The sequence below is a fragment of the Varanus komodoensis genome, unplaced genomic scaffold (assembly GCF_004798865.1).
Source record: "Varanus komodoensis strain SLA01 unplaced genomic scaffold, ASM479886v1 scaffold25, whole genome shotgun sequence".
NCBI classification, from domain to species: Eukaryota; Metazoa; Chordata; class Lepidosauria; order Squamata; family Varanidae; genus Varanus; species Varanus komodoensis.
In genome coordinates this window covers 10,256,644-10,275,959 of record NW_025335661.1, presented here as the reverse complement: position 1 = coordinate 10,275,959, position 19,316 = coordinate 10,256,644, and the positions used below count along the sequence as shown (strand labels likewise).

The window sequence follows — 19,316 nt, the reverse complement described above, 5'->3', positions numbered from 1 at the left end:
ATCTGGAGGGCTCTGAGTGGTCTATATTGACTGGAATTACCTCCCCAAGGTTTAAACAAAAGTGTTTCTGAGCTCTACATAAAGTTCCCAGGGAAAATGTGTGACCACTTTCATTCAAAGCATGTGTTGTCATCCAGAGCTGAAGCCTTCCCTTCAAAAAGGTTAAAAAAAATTAATGGGACGTTTTGTGCCCAGACAACTTAACTTATCACTTGGATCCTACTTGTTCATATTGGCTGCACATTCCTCCCCCACCCCTTAAGTAAGTATAGCTGTTTTCATTTCTCAAATCTGTGTAATGGTTGCATTGTATAAGAACCACAAGTGTTTTACCCTTCTCAGGTACTCAAAAAAGGATAGAAAAAGAAAGAAAAAGAAAAGTGCACTTTAGATGAAGTTGCAATGAATACAGTGTGACTTTATTTTGATTTCCATTCATTTCAGTGTGCCTTGTCTTGTAGAAGCATCAAGGAAAATTATACAGTATAAAAACAATTATATAGAAAGGAAAATATTCAGTTAGGTCTAAAAATGCTTACATTTCTTTAACAGATTATACCACGAGTTGCTGTTTACTTTGGCAGTTTGTTATTTTTCAACAGTTTGCTATTTTCAACCATAGATATTTGCAAAAGTCATCTTGCGCTTTAGCATGTGTCCAGAATAGGCAGTAGCAGAGAATCTCACTGAACAGATGAAACAACTACTAGTGGTACAAATCATGTTGACTTTTATTTGATGGTGTCACTGATTGGTAGGCGAGAAGGATGATTTTGAACTGTGGTATTTTTCACAGAAGCTGTCCCACAAAATAGTCTCTAAGTCAATCTAATTGGGGTTTGAACTGCGCACATTGAAATTAGCCAGGTGGAAATTGAATTCCTGTTCAACAGAGTAGGGCAGCCATGTGTCCTGTTTATAAAGGACAGCCCTGCTCTTTATGGGTCAACAGAGGTTAGTCCTCTATTTGAAGACACCTCCATTTGGAGAACTGCCTGGCCCCAGCCTGGTTTTAAGATAAACGACCATATTAAGGAAGTCAAGCAGGGTTTTGATGCTGCGAAACAACCTGGACAAGAGACAGTGTACTTCTGCCATATAAGCCTCTTTGGGTTTTACGATGTTCAGAGGAAGACACTAACAGGCATGTTTAGTGGGAATATGTTGTGTTTTTAATCTATTTGTTTCATGTTATGTTTAAGAGTTTGTTTTTAATCTAAGAGTTTGTTTTTAATTTAAGAGTTTGAGGATTTTCTCATTAGCCCTCTTGAGCACTATTTTGAATGAAAAGCAGAATGTAAATAAACTAAATAAATACAATTTCAAGCAGTTTTGAGAAGTTCATATTTAAATAGCCTTGTATAAGCCACATGAGAAAGAGGGAATGAGAAAGAACAGGATACCAGACGGATGGATGAATGGATGGATAGATAGATAACAAGTGATTGCTAACCTATTAGGCTAATTAATTGACACTGTTGACCTTTCAGCATGGTTCCTGCTTTCTTGTGATTCACCCAGAACCTGCCACACATAAGTCACACACAAGTGTTTCCTTCCAGCAAGGCTTCTAATGCTTACATGGAAGGGACCCTCATGAATTATTAACCCACATAACACATAAAAAATATTTGATTAATGCAATGTGGTAGCTAAGTAGTTGTAATATTTTAAGGGATTCACCTTGTTCATGTATAGACAGGAAAGGATTAATGCAGCACCCAGCATTCCCTAGCCAGTATGGCTCATACGAGCATCTGCAGTACCTTTTTTCTGTCTAAACATGCATGGGCATGTGCCCGAGAACACAAAAACAAGCATGCCTTTGTAGGAGGTATTCTCTTAAACTACTGCTGCAGCATTTATGGCTAGTTTCTAACTAGATACATGGGTTTGCCAGGTTGACATATTTGTAATATTCGTAAGCATGAACTATTAATCTCATTTAAAGATAATCTAAAAATGTAGTGTTTAAAATACCATGCATTTTCCAACATTGCAAACTGCTTTTGAGAATTCTCTGCCAAATGCTCTTTGACAGCCAGTAGAAAAGAATTAAACTGCTGAAAGTGAAAGGGCCATGGAAATCCGAAATGTTTCTTAATTAGTATTTGGGATGCTTGAGGCTACCGCATATCTCTTCAATTTAATGTTACAACAAAAGAAGAGCATGCCGATTTAGCAGTATTATTAGCATTCTGGGTATGAAGTCACCACTGGTGAACAGGAAGTTTGATGCCCTCAAAATGTTCTAAGTAGATAATCTTCCCACTGTGGCAGAGCATTAATTTCCCAAAAGAATATAATCTTGGTGTCAGCAGCCAAATACTTAGGTATAAAAAAGGACCACTAGCAGAGGCAATAGGTTTGTTTCCTCAAGAAACGTGTGGTGTGTTACCCCAGGGTTTCATATTGTTAGGCTGTTGACATGCTCACAATCCTGTTTATGAGGGGCAAAACTAGTGAATGGAACATCTATAATGGTTTGTGACAAGATCACTGCTGAAGATTTTGTACATACCATGATTTGTATTGCCCATTTGTAAGTAAACTCTAAAAGTGGCCTTTTTATCAGGAATATTTGTGAATGCATAACTGTTTTGAAGACATATGACCAATAAATAATTCAAAGTTATCTATTTTCCCCATAGATTCCTTCCATACCTACCATGTTTTAATGTCTAGTTGCCCTGGAAATAATACTCTTTATGACACTTTGAGTGCAAAAAATGTTTACTGACTGGCAGGAAATGACAGTGGTGCATGATATTGCCTTAAAAAATAAACCCTTATTTCATCCTCCCCATGACCTTCCAATCTGCTAGGAGCCCTGAGGAGCAATTGCTAGTCCTTACTAAAGTACATCTTAAGCTCTTGGTTTCAGTCTCTGTGCCATGTGATCGAATTCATTATTCCTCTCTCCTTTTTGTCTTCCTTGCAGCTCGATATCAATTTACAGTCCAAAGGAGAATCCCAATGCTTTTGATGCTGCCGCCTTCTTCCAGTCTGTGGGCAATTTTCTAGGGATCTTTGCTGGATCATTTTCCATGGGATCTGCCTATGCAGTTGTCACTGCTTTAATATCCTTTCTTGATGGTATCAAACAGTCAAAATTCAGTCTGGAAAATCAAGTGTCGCAAAATGGAATGCAACTATTTACTATTTCTTTTCAGAGAAGACAATTGGATTAAGATTTTAGTGATATACTAAACCTCACAATCTATATATATTCAATTATGGCTTTGCACAGGTTCACATGGCTGAGATGCAGTCAAATTTGCATGAACACAGGATTCCCTGAAATGAAAAGGACAAATAACCTTTTAAAGTCTCCCATCCCCTCCTTTGCCCCTCATACACCCAGTACCTTCTCAAGATATTGTTTTGGGTGTGGTTTGTCCAGAGTGGCCCCAAAATATATTACTTAGATTTACTGCATGTATAGATGACTGGAACTATGCTTGGAAATGCTCACTTTTATATGAGCATTCAGGGTAGGGACTAATTTTTGTAATGCCTTCAGTGAGCATTTCCAAGCATTTAGAATGGCAGGGAAAGTATTTCATCAAGTTAGCAAACAAACCAATATCAATAATATCTCAAAAGTATTTTTCTTTATTTTTCATACCCTCCCGTTTCTTGTTTTCCTCAGTGAAGTTTCCCAATGTGAGTCTCACTTAGAACAAAATGACATGCCTTGGGACTTTTAGGCAGAATGAGGGATAGACATTTTCAAATTAATAACCAACCAATAAATATGTGTCTCTTGCTGCTGGGGGGGGGGTGTTTTTCCATATGCAGTGTGGATGCTCAGTTTAAAATGAAATACTGGTTTTGTGTGAGAAATGGAGCTGCTTAACAGTGTGTGTCATTTTCCTCACTGCAAATCACCACATCCTACCCTTATGCAAGAATCTGTATCTTTTCTCCAGAGGAGGTAAAAACTGCTGGAGGGATAGTTAATATTCGGAGGAAAAAAGACACAAATAATGCCTTTTTTCCCCCGTGCAGTCATCTTCTACTTCATACCCTCAGCAGCTGCATTATATTTTTTAAAGTCTCTCCACCCACGAAGAATTGCAGAATATACAATTCTGTAATTAGCCTTTAATAGGCAAATGGAAATATTTTTATAGCAGCATGTGATTGCCAGTGCATTTTAGGATGGATAGTTGTTTGAGACTGATGTGTTAATGGTATGATTCTGTGTTATGCTGTAAGCTTGGGTGCAAAGTGGGGAAAGGAATATGTGTTTTAAAACAAAGGTATGCATGAATCGGCTCGATGAAGTGAGAAAACACTTGCCCTCCTTGTGAGAATTATTCCTAAAACAGATATACACCATGTACTGTGAAATTTAACTGACATTTGCTGATATTCTTTCACATCCATCCTTCTCCTTTTACACTCGGTGTTTCTGGATGAGTTTCCTTTGGAAGAGAGAAAGCATTGAAGCTTGGCAAGTGTTTATAATAACCTTGTAATTTTAAAATGTACAGAGCAAGCAGGTATTGTGGGGTTTCAGAAGCAAGCATCAAAGCACCCCCACCCCCTGCCCCAAGGACTCAAACAGTACAAGAAAGTCCAGTACTGCTTCTTTGCAGAATTACGAATATAATCTCAGAACAGGCAAAAGTGGGTTTCCAATTCCATCACACTTTGTGCTATCAATTGTTAACTTTTTAAAAAAGCCTACCCCATTTTTCTTCAAACAAAAACCAGACTGGTTTACAACATAAATTAAAATCTAATTACAGCAATCATAGCAAGTTGCTGCTGATTATAACGATGATAAAGACAATGGTAATAGTAATAACAAAACAGCAACAATGATGGCAAACCTGTCAGATTTTAGATAGTGAAGAAAAGCAAAATAAATTAAAATCCAGTTACAACAGGCAATTGATGATGGAGGTGGTGGCTGTGGCGGTGGTGCTGTAACAGCAGCAGTAATGGCAATCCCCTTGGATGTCAGATAATAATAAATATAAAATAACAGCATTTAAAATGAAAATAAAGCAGAAGAAAACTATTCCAGGACAAAAGCTAAAAATCCAGACTAACTAACAGTACTTTGACTTTGCAAAAACTTTGCCTAAAAAAGCCATGTCATGAGCATGATATATCAGTCATGGGCTAGATGGGTTTCTCTAGGAAAGATGTTTCATGTAGTTTAGACCACACATGGTTTTACATGCAGTCAACCACTCCTCAGTCGGCAATGAATATCAAAGCAGAGCCTCAGATGTTGAGTGAATGACCTTAATTCCCTTGGTATTCCTAAGGTAACTTGAACTGAAGCCGTTTCTGAAGTGAACCCAGCTATCGTGCGATACTGAAAGCCAGAAGAAGATACCTCTCCACTCCTACATAGCAAAATGTGTAGTTCAGGTTTCTACAATAATACTAAATGCATGTTTAGAAGCTGAATGGTTTTTTTATTTTTGTTTTTTTTTTGGAGGACGACGAGGGAAGGAAGAGGAGGAAGAAGAGGAAGAGGAGGAGGGGTTTGGATCATTATTATTTTGATACTCTTATTTTCTCATTTCGATATCATAAATATTTGGTGTAAATAATTGCAACGTGTTCGCTTTGCAAATACAACAATGGTGCAAATTGCTGGGGATACCCTACTGCACCACGGTAATGGAGAGCAGGATGGGGGGGGGCATGCTGCAGGAGAGCGCAAGGAATACAAGACGGGAAGAGAGCAGGAGCCTAGTTCGGAAGCAGCGGGCGGCCATGCCCCCTGCTCAAGAGGAAGTAGCCAGAAGGCTACCCATGCTGTGGCTCAAAACCTCTCTGGGAGCAAAAGCAGAGAATTGCACATGTCTGTGAGAATGGCAATGGGATAGTGGTACATGAATGTGTGCGGGTAGGAAATTTTGAGGGGGCAGGGAGAACAAGGAGGAATGACCTCCTAAGCATGTCTTGGAACCAGAGGAAGCACAGGGAAAAGATATGAGCTTTCGCCACCCTTGCTTTGTCTTTGTGAGTGCATAGGCCAGAAGTGATGGACCATTTTTTTTTCCAACAACTGTATTCTCCTGGGGGTAGGAAAAGGCAAAGTTTTCATTCAGTAAATTTTTTGACAAAACAAAAAGACCACCAAAAACATAATTTTGCAAAAGTCTTCCTTAAGGGATGGGAAGGATTTGAATTAGGAAATAAAATCTAATGTAAGAGGGAAAAACTGAGAGGTTTGTCCTTCTCCCCTTTGGGAGTAATATGTCTTAGGATGGCACGTTGACAGTGGGTAGGATCCGCTGCCAGCAACTAGCAATGGTGTGTGCAAGCTAGAGCCAAACAGGTGTGGGGCAAGCATTTCATTTTGCCACTCCTTTCTCTCTTTCTTCTTACTTGCCTGGCAGGTGGAGAGATAAATGACGTTTGTTGGAGGTCTGAACTGAATTCTTACAGGGAACTGTTAAAGCTAGATGGACACCTACATGGACTTAGCCGCATTCACATCTGTTCCCCACCCCTGGCCTTGGCAGACAGTTCAGGTAGAAGGTGTCTCACCAGGTTTGTGAAAGTGCCTGGCAAACCACCACTGCCAGCCTGCACCAATAGTGGTGGGTTTTTATCCCCAAAAAGGAATGCTGAGTATCCAGATGGAATGTTTTAATCTAATCTTTTTTTCTTCTGTTTTATTGGACCAGATCTTTATATTCCTATTTTCCCTTCCTTAAATTAATGCTAAATAAACTCTACTGAGCTTGCAATGACCTTCCCCTTAGCCTGAAATAATATAATCCTTGAGCTAATTTTGACTTGATCATCTTGTTTGCCATTTGACTTTGTCACAGCTGCATTTCCGTGACCTGAAAACATTGCAAAGAGAAGTGGAAATAGAATTAGACAGCATCTGAACTGAACTAATTCTGGAAAATTAAAGCTACATTTGACCACATGATCATAGTGATTTATTCAACCGCTTCAGAACACAAACAGTTGTAAGCATAGCCAAGAATATTGCGCTTGAAATTCCATGCTAAATTGTCATAGAGAGCAGAGTTTAATTTTTTCTTAATGTAGCTTTTGCTGTAGACTGTCAGAAGCATAAACTTGTCAGGAATGAAATTATTCATCACCAGACAACTGTTTGCTGCTTGTAACTCTGAAGTACCTTCCTTCCTAAAATTCACGGAGAATGCAGATGACCTGTTACCCATTGTTAACATCCACAGAGTGCATGTCACCACTTGATAAGCTACTCAGTATAATTCTGCCAATGTTGAAGAGAGTTTGCCACACTTTGGAATCTCTGCAGAAATCTGGGGAAGCAAGGCAACTCATCAAAGTCTTTTTATCAGTATCAGAAGTATGATACAGGAACTGACGTATTAAGGGTTATTTCTGATATCTTCTTACTAGTATAGGAGCTGCTACAGAAGGTGGTCATTTCATGTCACCCTGGTAACATCAAGTGCTCTAGAACCCATGGGAGAAGCTCATGGCACACATCTTTTCCAAGGCTGCAATATTTTTCTACTTCCCCTTCCAAGAAGACTGGTCATGTGCATTCACGTAGTATCATGATCCCACGCTTCAGAGAGGGTGGAAGCTGCATTCTCACATTATCTGGGGATCAGTTGTTTGGGAACCACTAGTCTCAATTAACTTAATATGAGCCAGGTGTTTTGATTATTGTATTATATAAGGGATGGGGGGTTAGGCCACAGGTTCAGATTGCTTTCTGGACCACCACCTAGAGTTGGATGCCATCAAGAAAAGGACCTTTCTCCCTGAAAGTACATGCTCTAATATCACGGGGGAGTTTATGCAGAGAGGCAAGCGTGATCATCCTGTGTCTTTTTTTGTACAGAGAAAAAAGAAATCACTCTCAGTGATAGAGAAGGGCAGGCTTTCTCTACCACTGATACAAGCCACTGGGCTCTTCTTTCCAATCAGTGATGGGACAGACGAGTGGGTTTTCTTCCACTTGTGTTACAGAAAACCTGCCATTCTGCTGAGAAACAGGCAAAGTTTGGGAGAAGAAGCACAGGTGAAATGTCCATGGACAAGGTGTTACATTATACCTCAAAGAGAACTGTTGAGGTTACTCCTAAGTTTTACTCCATTTATGTAAGAAAGAAGTGGCTCCATTATCTTGTTCTCAACCTGTACAAAATTATTTTTACCAGCTTTGTGTTGAAATCTGTCAATAGTTCCTCCTTTTCCTTAGCATTTTCTTTCAGCACTTGACAAAGTTTACCAAGATCTGTGAATTCCCTATGCTGGAAACTGGCTTGTTTTTCCTGTTGTCATGGAGTGCTTTCTTGTCTGCTGAAGCTGCTGGTCTTACAGGTGAGTTTTTAATGCCACAAACTGGATCAAGATCCCAGGCCTCCATACCTTCACCCTAATCAAGTGATTAGAACAGAGCCCAAACCAAACATACCCAGAAGTTTTGATGGGTTGGATATTTCTTGTTAAAATGAGCAGGGAAGCCTTTCTAGCCACTTCCTGCCAGCATCAGAGCTTCTGTCCTAGGAACAGATCATTCGAACTACCCAGCTGAAATGCAAAACACTGACTTTCAGAATGAGGTTACAGAAAATTCCCCATATAGCTCAATGTTTCTATATTCATTGCACACAAAAAAGTGTGGGTGGTTGAATATCCATCTTCAAGCACAAAGCAAAAGCATTCATACTTTGTTTTCTGTATAGCTTTCCTGTGTGCTGTGCTTTGTTTATGTTTTCATAGTCTGTTCAGAAAACCTTTAGCAGTAAAGATTCACTAGCCGGTCAACACACACAGATTGTTTTCCTCAAAAAAAAATCCCTGATACTACCTGTCCCAAAATCAGTATGACTGAAGCACCATCAAAACATCTGTTATGATCTTCTCCTTGGCTGTGCAGCATAAAATGAGTGCATTAAAATTACTTCATGCACCCAGGAGCACAGACTTCACCCCAAGCAGCCAAACCAGAGGGGAGCAATTGATTATTTAAAGTTGAGCCAAAGTTTCTATGTTTTCATCTTACCATATTTAATATTTTATTTTATTGCAATATGGTAAACTGTGCCCAACATTTGGAAGATTAACTTTTTATTTGTTCTAGTGTAAGCATGTGATGCCCTATTTGGATCAGGACAACTACACAATGGTTAAACACCCCAAAGGTGAGGGACAAGCGGGGCAGGGGGTGGAATGCCACTGGTATGAGCAGTTATCCCTCCCTTTTTTAAAAATGCCTGTCCCCACATGGGCAAAAGGAGGGTTTGGGGGAAATGGTTGGGAAAGAGGTTGAATTTTACCCTCCCACTACATTGTGGTTCTGCTCTGAATTAGTGCCACATGCACTTACACTTGGGTAGCCTTCAGCTACATCCTGCAATTAGCATAACATGTAGTTCAACTCATAGTCACAATGTTATAAAATCAAATGATTTGGTTACATGTTGGCATCATTTAATGCAAATCTGCAGCTAATCTATGAATTGGCTTCATTTGCCCTGAATGAAATATACACAGAGGTTTGATTGGCTACAAACTGTTGTTGTATTATTAAGTCCACTGCGTGACCTCTGATTGGCTGAGATCCCAACTTAAAAGTGGTATTGAAGGAGTAGTAGAAATAGTGAACAATGCCTGTGAACAGCCATGAATAGAAGTAGAAAAAGCATATATTGTTTTTCGGGAAATGTTTTCCTATTTCAGTTTCTTTCAGTCTAAATGTGCCAGTGTTTGGTATAGCTTTAGGAAATTGTTTTTGCATGGACATCAGAGAAATCAAAGCACTGAACCGATGGCATCTAATAAGAGGTCTTTTTACCCTTGGGAAACACAGGAGGACAGGAAGAAGAAAATATGGCAGTGGAATAGGCAGTACTCGAACAAAAGAAATTCATTCAATATTTCACTCATCTCTTGTAACGGTAGGAAGCCATAGTCCAAATCAGACCTACCACACCTTTCATCTGTGGTACTTGTGCAAAGATTTTGAGTTCTACTTGTCCTATCAGATGACCAAAGGTAGGGTGGAGATACCCTTTCCACTACAGAGGAAATGGCCCAAAGTGTATGGTGTATACAATGGTGTAAGAACACCACAAAAGCATGCAGATGAAACACTTGAGTTTACCTTTAGTATGAAGTGCATTTAACCCAGCCATGGGGAACATGTGGTCCTCCAGTGGAATACTGGACTACAACTCTCATCTTCCGTTACCATTAGCTATGCTGGCCAGGGCTAATGGGAGTTCTAGTCCCACAGAATTGGGGTGGGGGGATGTTTCAGCCACTAGTCTTTATGTGGTGGGTTTGATAGCACAGTTCCAAAGAGCATTTATTGGAATATTCAGCTTGCAGCCTGATGCTGTGCCATCTCTCACAACAATCTACTACTACACATCAGATTGAGTATCAACCTGCATGATTAGTCATTGCCAGCAGAAGTTAGTGATGCTCACATTTGTCTTTTTAAATAATGCAGCATTCACATAATTCATCACTATACACAATATAAGGTATGACTGTAACCAGCTGCTCATCTAAGATCCAGTTTGCAGCAGGTTTTAGATCCCAAAGCATTCTAACACACTCAAACAATACAGACCTCCAGTTAAAAAAAACCTCTATTTGCTATTGGTTTCTAACTGAACAGAGGTTGCCATTTTTGTGCTGCATTTACAGGGTCTTTTGCAGATTCCTTCTAGAATCAGACTAAAGATAACCGTCTCTGTCCATAATGTGTTAAAAGGCATGGGGCAACAGACATGAATATATACAAGGAGAAAGGGTTCATTCAAATATTCAGAAATCCAGTTACAAATTTTTGAGGCAAGGCAACATGTACATTTTCATACAAGGAAGACTCTTTAAAATAGTAATAATAAAAGCATCCCAAGCAACCCTGTGACAATGGGACCTACGACAAAATGATGCAGTGTGATATGTTTCTGTTCAGGGCACGCCGTTCTGTCCCTCCTCCTATTTACTTGTCCAGCTCTCCCCACATTTAATTGTCATTTCACTGGGCAGCCCCAGTCTTCATTGGAATGTTTTGTGTGCCTCCTACAATTATTTATTTATTTTATAATTTTGCAAACTTGGGGATTCTCCAAAGTACAGTAATACCTCCCTTTTAGGCAGGGGTGGTGCCTTTTCGGCTACATAAGCAATTGCATTCAGAAATAGAGGGGATAACCTTTGTAAATATGAATGTGTGTATCAGCTTGCCAAAGTTCTCTGTTCTGCCCCAAGGCCTGTTCCAACTAAAATAGGTATCGAATTGTTAGCTTTTTTCTTCATTTCACATGAAAATCCATGCATATTATCAGGAGTATTTTTCCAACCATATGCATCTATTGTGCTCATTTCAGAATGCAAGTATTCTTCTCTCCTGCGATTAAAGCATATTTATCTGTATTCAATTCTATAAAAAAAGCCACAGCCTTGAGTTTACAAGGGCTGAGCAGGGCTGTCAAGCGCAAGACATTACACAGTCAGCGTAAGTAGATGGCACGTAACAGCATAACAACAAACTCCTTTTGAAGCATATGCATTTCCAAATGTACACATTTTATCCCATTATTAAAGCCTAATTATACACATTTTACATGTCCTAATTTTGAAATGCACATATTTTTAAATGTACTCATTTAAATGTTTTACATGTGCCTATGCTGCCAAATCCATCTCTCTTTGGTCTGTGAATCACACTGTCAGCTTTGAAATGTATTTCAACCAAATATTGCATCTAAGTCAGTATTTGGTTCAGAAGTTGAAAGGTAAAATCCTGATCAAAAATGAACTGAACCAATATAAGAAAATAAAAAGTCATGCTGGATGAGACCCAAGCTCCATCTAGTCCAATACTCCGTACACACAGGGGCAAACCATTTGCCCACAGGATCCCTCAAGCAGGATGTGTGCAAGACCCCAGCAATTGCTATAGGTAGGCATGCCACCTGTGATAAAGGAAGAAGCACCCAGCCCACAAAGTTAGTAGCCATGGATAGCCTCCTTTTTAAAGCCATCCAGACTGATGGCCATCACCTCTTCCTGTGGCAGTGAATTCCACAGTTTCACTGTATACTGTATGAAGAATTTCCTTTATCTGTCCTAAACCTCCCACCAATCAGCTTCATGGGATGACTCCAGATTCAAGTGTTACGGGAAAAGGAGAAAAATGTCTCCCTCTCCACTTTCTCCACACCATGCATTATTTTAAACACCTCTCTCATGTCTCCCCTCACTTACCTTTTTTTCTAAGCTGAACAGTCCCGGTTGTCATAGCTGCTCATTATAGGGAGGCTGCGCCAGACGCCTGATTAATTTTGTTGCCCTTTTCCACACCTTTTACAACTCAACCGTGTCCTTTTTCAGGTAAGGCAACCAGAACTGAACACAATTTTCCAAGTGTGGTTCCACCAAGAATTTGTATGAAGGAAGCAAGCTGTTGGCAGTTCTATTTTCTAGTCCATTCCTGATCATGTCTAGCATGGAGTTTGCCTTCTTCACAGTGAAGTCATAAATGTTTAGGGAAAAAATCATTACATGTTTAGACAGGAATGGATGGCTCGAGAATGCTGGGAGATGTAGGATTTTTTTCTGTCTAAATATGCATAGAATTGTGCCCTCAGCTGCTGGACCCTTACTGTTCACACATAGATTAGATTACATGTCAGCAGTACAGGAAATCTATGTTTCAAGGTACTCCTGTATGAAAACCATCTATCATTGACTATGATGGCCATTCCCGCTATACATCGGCTTTACAACTAAGACTGGCTAAAAGATTTAAAGTACAGAGAAGGACAACAAAAATGATCAGAGGACCACTAGCACAATAGGGAGCTCATATGTGATAGTGCAAGCAGAAACTACCTCAAACTATCACTTCTGAAGCAGTACAATTCAGTGCAGCTTACAGAAAGAAGTTCTGCTGATTTGTCCCATTTTGGAAGTCCCTGTTGGAGATGGAGGTGGTGGTGGTGATGATGATGATTTCATTTATATAATGCTGCACAGCTGAAGCCCTCTGGGTGGTTTACAACAGATAATAAAATCAATAAAAATCATAAAAACAGAAAAAATAAAAGTTTAAAACAGCTAGTACACAATAGCAAAAATGACTCTGCAAATCATTCCCTCAAGGCCCTGAGTGCCCACATAAACCTTTAAAGGCCTCAGAGGAGTGTGCCATCTTAACCTGGTGCCAAAAAGATGAAAAATTTGGCACCAGCCAGGCCACAGTGGGCAGGTTGTTCAACAGACAGTATCCAACACTCAGTTATAAACTTCATCTTGCACTAATGGCTGTTTCTACTAACACAACATGATTGGCAGCAATGGGCTGCCAGCGGTGAATACTGCCCATAGTACGGAAACGAACAAAGCATCTCTTACTGTTTCACATTAGATAAGACAAATGAATACTAATTTCAAGGGAGTGGGAATTAAAATTAAAGGTGCAGTCCTATGGATTACATCCTTGATGATTGAAGTCCCTGAACTCAGAAGCTTCTGATGAACCATTGCCCGGCAAGAGAAGAGACAGATGATCATCATCTCCATGTGTTTCCACCCTGTATTTTCTCTTGCTGGGCACTACAGAAGACAAGGAAAGGAAGGTCGAGAGGCCTCAGCTGAGACCCTCTTCTGGCCTTACCAGTCTTCTCGCCTCACCACCCACTGGAATATTATCTTTCCTCTTCTGAAGTTGCTTTCTTCACATTTGGTGCGGTTCTGTCCAGTCAGCTTGTGAGGTGGGAGGGGAGGGAGATGAGATCTCCAACCTCCCTTCCCAATATAAAAATGCTACCTCCAGCCTCAGAAGGGGAGTATCCTATCCCTGCCCCGACAATGTCTAAAGGCCACAGGATTGCTCCCCATGCCTCTTTAAATTCATTGGATAAATAGTGTGAGCTGGGTGAGTGAAGTCTATATAGCTCATATACAAAGAGCACAGGAAGAGAGGGTGACTCATTTCAAATATGGAAATACTTGCAGATGCACTACTGCTGATCTGGTGCCAAGCTAAGGGACCCAAACTGAAAACAATAATTTCTTAAAGAAAACTTGTCTCAAATCAGGAAGATAATACTTTGGTTAATTTGCCTTATGAAATACTTGAAAAGTAGGGTTTTCTTGCAATGGAAATAGAGGTGCCACCAACAACCATTTTATTTCTTGAAGCACAGTCACTCTAAAAGTAAATTCCATTTTTAGATGTCTAGAACATAACCATCCTCAATATAATTGACACATGTCATCATTTCACATCCCAAGAGACATATTGTAGTCTCTTCCTTCAGTCAGCCTGGAAAGCATTTCATTCTGTTCCTTCAGCTCCCTGAAATAACTCTAATTTGGGGGGGGGGGGGTTACACTATGCACTGATGGATTTTATACTTACACAGTAGCTGCAGTAAACTATTTTTAGAGGCCAAAATGTGAGTGGAAGGCACAGTCCAGTTCTAGTTAGCCATGATGAAAAGAAAAATTCAGAACACTGCAAGGAAATGAAGCTGTGACTTATAAATAGGGGAAATGCTGAAATCATTTGAAAAGAAATTGTTCTGTCCTCAGAATCAAATGTTAAGTAAAAAGTCAGACTTTCCAGCCCTGTCAATAGGCACCTCTTTTTCTAATCCACACATTGCGTTTATTCTGCACTAGAGGCAAGGAGAAACTACCAGATGTACAGTTACTAATAGCATACAGCAGCTTTGATTATTCTGCTAGCTGACCAATCAAACCAGGTTCCCAAGCCATTATTATTATTATTACATTCTATACCACCAAAGAGCAAAAGCTGGTGGTTCACAAAAGCTAGCACAGACTCTGTGCTCGCAGCAAATTTCTGTATATGTTGTTCAGGGTACCTTTAACCACCACTGCCGTCATACTCAATTACCAAAACCAGATAGGTATCAATATAGCCCTGCAGCTTGTCACATGGAGTGCAGCCATGTCATTTGATGTCTTCAAAGCTCTCTTGCTACCGTGTGTGTGTGTGTGTGTGTGTCATGAAAAAGAGAATCTACACAACCCATGTTAATTTTCACCAGTGGGAATTAATATCACTCTCTTTTTTTTCTTTAAAAACATGGGTGAGGCAGGTACATATCACTTTGAGTCCCTTACCACTTAGACTTTGATATGTCTAAGATTAGCAATGTGTACATCAGCAATGTGTGAATCAGTGAATAAGAACTTGCTGCAGTTCTATGAATTCCATTGTGAAGCTCTGCCCAACTCAAGCCTGTAACAGATGTGAACTTTGGCTGGTTTTTCCCCTTTGTTTTCATGAAAATCAGTGTGTGCATCTTTAAAATGTCCACCCGAAGCTCCCTTCCTTTCTTAGTACATGAAGTTTACACCTCCAGAAAAGGGCAATATGTCATGGCTTCTCCCGGTTTTGCTTCCAAATGCCACCTGTAAGGCTTGCATGTCTGAACCACAGGAGTGTCTGTCTGTAGAGATCTGCTCATCAACTTCACCTGTGCAGGTGGGCACACCTAATGCATGGACATTAAAGGATGGGACAGCCCACCACACCTTATATGTGTAGCTGAGCCAACCCCGTGGCACCGCTACCCAATGACCACACGTGCAAATAATCTATGACGAGAACAAATTTCAGCATGAGGGTTAGGAAGCTGTTTGTGGAGTACCACACTGAATAGGCAAGTAGTGCTAATCTACTGATTCAGTTATTAATGTTTGCTGTCAGATAAATATACAACAGACTCAAATGAGCTCAGATTTCTATGAATCTGACTTGCAGATTCCACAGCAGAACAGCTTTTCCCATGTCACTGTGCAGACTTTTGACAGGACTTTCAGACTTTTTTTACTTTTCACAATTTCATGCAAACGAGTCATAAAAATACAAAAAAGAGTCCAAAATGTGCATTTCCTCCCATAGACTGAAGCATGAAAGGGAACAGTTTGTGGAGATTTGCATATTTGGAGAAGTTGTGCATTTTTGCTTGTGCTAATTTGCACAAATGCATATGAATGGATTTGTAAAAAAAAACAACAACAACCCCTAATTCCATTAATGAACAGATGATAGAATGTTAGATGCCTGGAAATCTGCAAACCACAGATGGAACAGATTTTGCAAAGTTTGTATATTCCATCCAGAAAGCTTTAGCTATTGGGCAGTAAAGTAATGAAAATAACAATAATAATCACCATCATCATCCATCTGTTATGGCCAACACTGATCCAATATGAATTACCATGCATACAATTTCAAGCACTGGATAGAAGGCTGCTTTTTATCCCTGCACAACTGTCTTTTGGCAAGCAGCAATACATTTCAAAAATAATTAGTAAGCAATACAATATATTATGTTTGGAGGACCAATAGCAATATCTATAGGCTCCTGTTTTTGAGTAGAATGAAATTCTACTTTGGATCTATGGGATGACAGAGGTTAGGGTTAGGATGTCTATTAGGACTTAACTATTCCACCCAAGCTTGCCACCCATTTCACTGTTGGGAAGACAAGCAAACCCTTTCAGCAATTTTTAAGGAATCCACAAATGAAATGTTTATCTTCAGGTGCAGTAGTAATTGTGCTGGAGTGTTGAGACAACAACTTGCAGTCAATGAACTTTGACTCTGTTATCCTGTCTGAAGTCATAGAGAATGGGAACAATGCCTTCTGCTCTCACAGGACAGGTCTTTGTGACAACATCTGTGTTTGATCCTTGCCTTTCTTGGCTAATAAAACTAGAAGGGAGGGAACTGCCAGCTGGGCTAGGGAAGCAATTAATGCCTCTCAATGACAAGGAGTGGTCCCTTGCCACTTGAAACAAGCAGTGGTGAGACCATTCTTGAAGAAACCCTCCCTGGACCTGGAAGCACTCAATAACTTTAGGCCAGTGGCAAACATCCCCTTCCTGGGCCAGGTTCTTGAGTGGGTGGTGGCCAACCAGAAACAGACATTCCTGGATGAGACTGATTAATGGAATCCATTTCAGTTGGTGTCCATGCCTGGTTTTGGCCCAGAAACAACTTTGGTCAGCCTGTATGGTATGCCAGGAAAGAGACAGAGTGTGACCCTGCTGATACTTCTGAACTTCTCAGCAGGTTTCAACACCATTAACCATGGTATCCTTCACAGAGCACTGCACTACAATAGTTCTGCTCTTACTTGGCTCCACAGATTGGTGCTGGGGGATATTGCTCTGCCCCTTGGATTCTCCAGTATGGGGCTCCGCAGGAGTCAGTCTTGTCCCCCATGCTATTCATGAAACAGCTGAGTGGAGTCATCCAGAGTTTTGGGGCAGAGATAGCTTGCTATTGGTGATTTATGCTCTGGTAAGCTCTAAACTAGATTAATGTAATGTGGGGCTGCCCTTGAAAACTATATGGAAGTTGCAACTTGTGCAAAATGCAGCAGCCAGACTAATAACAGATGTTCTGTTATTTTGGCACACTTGCAGTGGCTGCCTATATGCTTCCGAGCACAAGGTGCTGGTTTTAACCTATAAAACCTATATACCTATATAATGCATTGTTGTAAAACACCCAGAGAGGCTCAGCCATTGTGTGGTACAGAACATAAATAAATGCATAAAATTATGGCTTTATTTGGTTAAAACCAAAAAAGGGAGAATATATTGCCGGCAGCAGGATTGCTACAAGGGCCATGAAGAGAGCACCAAAAAGTGAGCAGGGTAAGTGTGTGGGTGTAGGTGTGCATGTGTGACACACACAGAGAAAGAGAGAGATTCTCCTAAGTACCTTTTCAAGCTAACAAGTGTTTTCCTAATAACCTGCAACTCATTCTTCATTTCTACATTTCTCTTACTCTGAGTTCACAGGCTTGCTCCTTGGTAAAAAGTAAAGATAATGGTATTTATAACTTTGCACCCTGTGGGGAGTCCTGAACAAAAATCAAGCTCTTCAGCTTTAAAGATATCATAGTGTGTGAATATGAAATCGGTTAAATTGCATCGATCCTCCCGGAATGAAAACAAACCTAAGAAACACAACTGAAAAGCAAAAAGAAAAAAATGAGCTATATTCAGAAATGGCCACAATCTCAGCATTCAGATGTCAGGGCAAAGTGTCACATCCCTGGATGAGTGCCCTAAATGTTTAACTCAGCCACTTTTCTGATGCTTTCTGTCAGCCTGACAAAAACTGGGTCTCTTTGATGAAAGCCTGTGACTACTGTCAAGGTTTCCAGTTTGCACTGGTACAATGCAATTGACAAAAGCCTCAGAGCAACAGCCTGGCTCCCAGATGTGTGGGACATTCCAATTAAAATGCTCCTTGGAGATATTGCCACCCTGGTTTTGATTTGATGTAAACTGCCCAGAAGCACTAATTCAGGTTTATTACAGAATGACTCTTCTCACCCACAAGAAATTCTTCTGAGTTCCCCCAAAATGTACTTCCTTTTCGAAAAAGAAATAGTTCTATCAGTCATTTAAAACATAGATTATGCATATAAAAACCTGTACTTACCTGAACCCCATTTTTATTTCTTCTTGTTGTCCTTTAGAGCATTGTTTGTAAATGGAATCAATATCATCTATTTTTCCCATTACTTGTTGGTGGCAAAGTTGGCAGTTCTTGGCCCCCAAATCTAACTAAATTGAGCCCCAAACCAAAGTTCCCCTGAAGTCAGTGTAACAAGTTATTGCTATATCCTGTATGCTTATATTTCACCTTTCTTCTCTCATGTCACTCCAAAGCAGCCTCTCATCAAGGCACTGACCAAATTTCAATCTGCTTAGCTTCAGCAGGGACAATCTTTCTGGTGCAACCACAATAAAATCACATGGATAGTATACGTTCCATTATTCTGAATTATTATTATTATTATTATTATTATTATTATTATTATTATTATTTAGACAGCTTATATGCCACCCCCTTCGCATAAGCCTCGGGGCGGCTTACAATCATTAAACTTAGTCAAAAGGTGCTTTAGCAGTCAAGGAAGGAAAGATCCAGGTTTGAATGATTAAAATGTACCAAGAACATTTAGCAGTTCTAAAGACTAAAATTAGAATGGATGAGTCCCTCCGCACCCCAACATTCCAGTTCATTGAATTAATGGTGAATAAATGTGGTTGAAGGCAATTGCTAAGTTCGTGAAAACCACAACTTCAAGATGGCTTGTGGAACTGGACTTTCCCATCTCTTCTTCCTAAGTTCTCCCTGAACGGTTTCTATTCAGGGAACTCACTGAACAGCAATGGATGGTTTGGGTAGGGGTCTAGTGGGAAGTAGAAATTGCCCTCAACTGATTGAGGTGCTTTGCTCAAGCCAAACTTAATGGTGAGATGCAAAGACTTGGTGGAACTATTCTTGGGAGCCAAATAAC

General features: G+C 40.1%; 1 protein-coding gene across 1 annotated transcript in view; it reads left to right on the top strand.

Moving 5' to 3' along the window:
• The window catches only part of SLC9A9 (solute carrier family 9 member A9), a 332,462-nt gene that overhangs the window by 117,334 nt on the left and 195,812 nt on the right, over nucleotides 1–19,316 (top strand). Inside the window, exons 7-8 of the mRNA XM_044432976.1 lie at nucleotides 2,942–3,080; nucleotides 8,205–8,310. Of these exons, the coding sequence (XP_044288911.1) occupies nucleotides 2,942–3,080; nucleotides 8,205–8,310 (245 nt within the window). The remainder of the gene's footprint in view (nucleotides 1–2,941; nucleotides 3,081–8,204; nucleotides 8,311–19,316) is intronic.